Source organism: Sinocyclocheilus rhinocerous, unplaced genomic scaffold (assembly GCF_001515625.1).
Source record: "Sinocyclocheilus rhinocerous isolate Xijiao unplaced genomic scaffold, SAMN03320098_v1.1 scaffold2485, whole genome shotgun sequence".
In the NCBI taxonomy this organism is placed as follows: Eukaryota; Metazoa; Chordata; class Actinopteri; order Cypriniformes; family Cyprinidae; genus Sinocyclocheilus; species Sinocyclocheilus rhinocerous.
Window position 1 is genome coordinate 32,046 of NW_015637155.1, and position 5,698 is coordinate 37,743.

Genomic DNA, 5,698 nt, shown 5'->3' on the forward strand with positions numbered 1-5,698 from the left:
TGACATTTGACTCCTTAAAGTGACTTACAGGAGTATTTTCTTTTAACCTTTGTAATGGCATCATTTTCATCTATGTCAAATTAAAAAATTTATGTTCATAAGCTTTTAAAAATTTCTATTTAAAACAATATGTAGAATAAGACAAATAAGCTACCAATCATATGAAATTAGTATTAATAAATTAATTTGTACTACAGAGGTGGCACAGAAGAACACAAAAGTGGCTTGTAGGTACATTTTCAGACGTTTAATGAGGCTCAGAGGTGGCACGAGTGCAATTAAAGTCATAAATTCATGTGGAGATTAATGTTGTCTGTGTGTGTGTGTGTGTGTGTTGATTGTGTGAGTGTGTGTGTGTGTCATGGTGGTTTTCGCACCTCTGTCTTTGGGTTGGGGCTCCTCCTGTGGAAACTCACTGGCGGCATCCATATCTGAGCACAGGTCCACGTCCTCATTGGTAGATCCTCTCTCGTTGGACACAAACGAGGTGCAGTCTGATTGGTCTGTTGTCTCGGAGGGGGCGTGGATGCTGCAGGGCGTGTCCGAACGCTGCTGTAACTGGGTGTGGAGAGACTCGATGATTTGATCTTTGTGTTGGAGCTCCTTACTCAACCTATTGAAGAACACGACCACCTGTCATTAATAAAGTGAAGTGAACTTCTGCATATTATATTCTAGAGGAGACGCTCACCTCAGCGCTAGCAGCTCGTGACCCGTTTTATCATCTTGCTGCTCTGAACGATCACCTGACAACCAAAGAAAACATTTAGTGAAGGACTGTATATTTACAAACCAGCAGACACTTAAAGAAAAGATCCGATAGTGCTTGTAAGGAGTGTGTGCACACACTCACGTCCACTGATCTTGGTGCTGACTCTGTGAGCGAGTGAGGAACTCTGGGAAAGCTGCTCTCGGAAGCTTTGGCCCATGTAGTAATCAATGTCATTGGCACGCAGCAGCTCCTCGAAGGCTTTGGTCGTGTCACTCAAGTGCTGTGTGAGGATGTGGCAGATGCCCTGGCCCTCTCGCATCTTCTGACGCAGGTGTGACAGCTCTCGTGCCTGTGCCTGGATCAGTGTGTTGTACTTCCTGTACAAACAGGAAGAGGAACAAATGTGGTGCTTTGCTGGATTTTTTTAACACAGAGAAATCTATGCTGCGTGTCCAGCATGTCTGTTGCTGTTGAACTGAACTGAACTGTGGCCGGTTGCATAAACTACTAAAGCCAGTCGCACACCAGACGAGAAGCGCAGAGCAGCGCCACGTCTTTAAAATTCTAACACATTGTTTTCTACGAGTGTATGCACACCGGCGGCAGCCAGCAACGACTCAGGACATCGTTCAAAACTATGTTCAACTAAAATTCAGTTACAAAAAGGTAGATGGATCTAATCTGAATCTGAAATGTATGACTGATTCTTTCTAACTGCTAGCTGGTCAAACGTGTTCTTAAGACAGTTAATATGGTGACTGTGTTTATGCCGCGAACCCTGATCAGAATAATGACGCTCTTGTCTTCTGTAGAGCTGCTTGACAGCTGAAAATGAATTAGTTTTATATTTGATGAAGTTTGCATCACTGATTCTGTTATTTTCTTGTTTATTGCTGTGAAGCTGCTTTGACTCAATCTGTATAGCACAAAGCGCTGCAGAAAATCAGGGTTGGGTGTCTTGTAAGCGCCTCACCCAGGCCAGGTGGCACATTTCCCGTCCTCCGGGCCGCTCTTTCCCTCACGTGCAGAGCTCCTGATCTGCGTCTCCAGCAGCGTCACACGGCTCACCAGCTCCTGCAGCTCGCGGCTGGGTCTCAGCGGCCCGTCTGACTGCCAGCCCTCGTCCTCGTCCGCACCGCTGTGAGCCGAGCTCACCTGAAACGCCCAGTTCACCTGACGGGTCAGACACACAGCTCATCACACCGGCTCTTTATCTAATGAATACATGAATGAACGTTAACTATTAATCTGAGGGAGAGACCAAAGTAAGAGACAGGAGTGATTAAAAAAAACATGAAATCAGCACGGCTGTGCAGGAAATCAATTAATTATAACGTTTGGTGTCGTTACCGATTTTGGCCACAGAATGACTGGCCAATCACAGCCGAGTATTTGATAGCGACATATCAAAGTATAATATGATCAGTCTGAAGTGATTCTGCAGATGAGGTGGCGGTAACGTTACTAACAGGTCAGTGCTAACGTCACTGGTGCGTTACCTTGCGCGGCGTGCGCTCCAGGCTGGAGGCGTAGTCGGAGGTGTTTGAGAGCGAGCGGATGCGCAGCTGCAGGCCGCGGATCACTTTGTGGCAGCGAGAGAGCTGTGAACGCAGATCCTGCACCAGACGCTTCAGCGAGGACGGGTCGTCTGTCTGCGTACCATCGCTGTCTGCGTTCCAGCCGCTGCGTCTGCTCACCGAAACCGAGAGAGAGACGCCCATCTCCAGCTCATCAAACTCTGACGACAGAAGGACACAACATGCACTGAGCTGCGGCACTAGTTTCAACCAGCACATGAATGTTCATCACATGCAAAACATTTGAGACTCAGAAACACCGCATCATCTGTGTCCCAGAATGCAGCAGAAATTTTGATGTGTTGTGTACAGTGGGGTCACATAATCATCAGCTTCTGTTCATGTAGCTCCAGTGCTGCTGTCATTAAAGCAAAAGTCCTTCCCACATTCATGTTTATTGTTCCACTTTTCTCTTTTTAAAAGGTTTTCATTCCTTCAGAAAACAGAAGCACTAGTTTGGAGCTGCTGTGTTTATGACTGTCAGTGTGTGTCAGGTGTGTGTACCGGGGCTGCTGGTGTCGTCTCTCTCAGCTTCATTCTCGCTGCGGCCGCTCGTCTCGTATCCCAGATCCTGAAGATCCACCTGCACCTGTTTACTGTCCTGCTGCACAGCACTCTCAGCTGACAAAGACAGAACCATCAGTACAAATCACAGGGGTGAGAGTGTGTGTGTGTGTGTGTGTGTGTATATGTGTAATTATGGTGTGTGTCTGTGTGTCTCGAATCGCCCTTTTCTGTCAAAGATACTAGAAAAGGTAGTATCATTACAACTATGTTCCTTTTTAGAGAAAAATGGTATCTGTGAGGATTTAGACCGTATCATAGTACTGAGACTGCTCTCATTAGAGTTACAAATGACCTGCTCTTATCATCCGATCGTGGTTGTATCTCTCTATTAGTCCTGCATCTTCAATAAACAAGCTACAGGTAGTCCAAAATGCAGCAGCTAGAGTCCTTACCAGGTCAAGAAAATATGATCATATTACCCCAATTTTACAGTCTCTGCACTGGCTACCTATTAAGTTCCGTATCAGTTACAAAATATTATTACTTGCCTATAAGGCCCTTAATGGGTTAGCTCCTGTTAATAGTGTTCATCGTCTGTTTGATTACGTCATTAACTGAATTTTACCACTGACAAGCTACTACTAAATATATTGTAGAAACTTAATTTTCTGTAAAGCTGCTTTGCAATGATTTGTTTCTGAAAAGCGCTATACAAATAAACTCGAATTGAATTGAATATTAGTGCTACTGGATCTTAGCGTTTGACACTATCGACCACAACATTCTTTTGAATAGACTAGAAAATGATGTTGGCATTAGAGGAAGTGCATTGGCATGGGCAAAATCGTACTTATCTGACCGCCATCAATTCGTAGCAGTGAATGAAGAGGTATCATACCGATCACAAGTGCAGTATGGAGTACCTCAAGGCTCAGTACTAGGGCCGTTACTCTTCACACTTTACATGTTACCCTTCGGAGATATCATCAGGAAACACGGGCCATTTGATAATACCTAGAATATCAAAATCAACTGTGGGCAGCAGATAATTTTCCTATTTAGCGCCCAAACTCTGAAATAATCTACCTAACACTGTTCGGGAGGCAGACACACTCCGTCAGTTTAAATCTAGATTAAAGACCCATCTCTCTAACCTGGCTTACACATAACACACTAACAAATTTCTATTATTCAAATCCGTTAAAGTATTGTTAGGCTGCATTAATTAGGACAACCGGAACCGGGAACACTTCCCATAACACCCGATGTACTTGCTACATCGTTAGAAGAATGGCATCTACACTAATATTAGTTTGTTTCATTCTTATTCCGAGGTCACCATAGCCACCAGATCCAGTCTGTATCCAGATCAGATGGTCACTGCAGTCACCAAGACCACAGGAACCAGATGAGTCCTCTGCACAATCTGACTTTGTTGCAGCCTAGAATTAAACTTAGTCTGGCCAGAGGAAAACGGAACACTATTTCGACACACTATTTCCCTGTTTAATACTGTAAAGCTGCTTTAACACAATCTGCATTGTAAAAAGCGCTATATAAATAACGGTGACTTGATGTGTGTGTGTGTGTATGTGCGTGTGTGTGTAAGTATAGTGTAAGTATAGTGTATGTGTCTCCTCACTCAGCAGCTCTCTGTAGTCTTTCAGTTGTTCTGCCTGCGCTTGCACCGTTGCCTCTGACACCATCAGTCTCTCCTGCAGCTCGCGGCTCTCCTGACGACTCACGGCGAGGTCGCTACGGAGATGCTCCGCCTGCTCCCGAAGCCCCACCTCCACGTGCTGCCAGAAGCCGATGGCTCCACCCCCTCCTGTGCTCAAACCACTGCTGTCACCCACGACCTCCCGTTTCATTCCTACATCCTGATCACAAAACAAACACCGAATCCTTCACAAACCCACTGTTCTTACCTGAATGCTTTAGTACTACAGTCTGTACTTTGCTGTATGAAAATGAAGCTGGTTAGTGTTAACCAGTGCTAGTTATTTGGCTAATGATGCATCACCTGAACTGTGTGCTGGGCTGCAGGTTTGTGAGACAGCAGAGCTCCGAGGTCCAGAGAATGAGGTCTGGTGCACCTCCTCTTCCACCTCCCCTCCCGCAGCTTCACACTCGGGGGCCCACGCTTGCCCTGAGGGCCCCTTACATCTTCCCCTTCCTCTCTATCTTCATCATCATATTCTTCCTCCTCCTCCTCTCGGAACGTACGGTAAACTCTCTGAGGCTCACGGGAGTTTGGCCGTTCTGTTTCATGCTTCTCCGACCCTCGACACCTGACAGATTCCTCCTCATCCGCTGCTAATCCAGACTCATCTTCATTCAGAGCGTTCCTGCGAGAGATACGATTGCATCAGAGCAGGAAGACACCAGCAAACACAAGCGATCTGAAGGTGATGGATTTGGTACCTGGAGCGAGCGAGTGAGGAGCAGCCCGTCTCACTTTCATCTTGGTTTCTCTGCTCTGATGCATTGTGAGACATCAGCTCCCTGCCGAACTCCTCAGCTCTCTGTCAGGAGAACACAGTGAACTCTGAGATACGCTAACCACAAACAAATGCTAAAGACTCCATGAAACAAAAGCGCCCTTTTGTTTCCAATGCCTGTTGATGCATTTCCTGTTGACACAGGAAGTCAGGTGGAACAAATCCAAGGAAACAGCCAATTTCTAAAGAATATTATATTTCAGATTCTTAAATGTGTACAGGTGCATCTCAATAAATTAGAATGCCGTGGAAAAGTTCATTTATTTCAGTAATTCAACTCAAATTGTGAAACTCGTGTATTAAATAAATTCAATGCATACAGACTGAAGTAGTTTAAGTCTTTGGTTCTTTTAATTGTGATGATTTTGGCTCACATTTAACAAAAACCCACCAATTCACAA

At 45.3% G+C, this 5,698-nt stretch overlaps 1 protein-coding gene across 3 annotated transcripts in view; it reads right to left on the minus strand.

Annotated features, from left to right (window-relative positions):
• Window positions 1-5,698, minus strand: part of LOC107748639 (myomegalin-like) — a 50,944-nt gene that overhangs the window by 22,751 nt on the left and 22,495 nt on the right. For all 3 annotated transcript variants that reach the window (XM_016563521.1, XM_016563523.1, XM_016563522.1), the window contains exons 19-27: window positions 5,221-5,321; window positions 4,820-5,144; window positions 4,439-4,676; window positions 2,794-2,910; window positions 2,212-2,450; window positions 1,686-1,885; window positions 854-1,089; window positions 692-746; window positions 378-613 (exon numbers count right to left, since the gene is read on the minus strand). In XM_016563521.1, coding sequence (XP_016419007.1) covers window positions 378-613; window positions 692-746; window positions 854-1,089; window positions 1,686-1,885; window positions 2,212-2,450; window positions 2,794-2,910; window positions 4,439-4,676; window positions 4,820-5,144; window positions 5,221-5,321 — 1,747 coding nt within the window. The remainder of the gene's footprint in view (window positions 1-377; window positions 614-691; window positions 747-853; window positions 1,090-1,685; window positions 1,886-2,211; window positions 2,451-2,793; window positions 2,911-4,438; window positions 4,677-4,819; window positions 5,145-5,220; window positions 5,322-5,698) is intronic.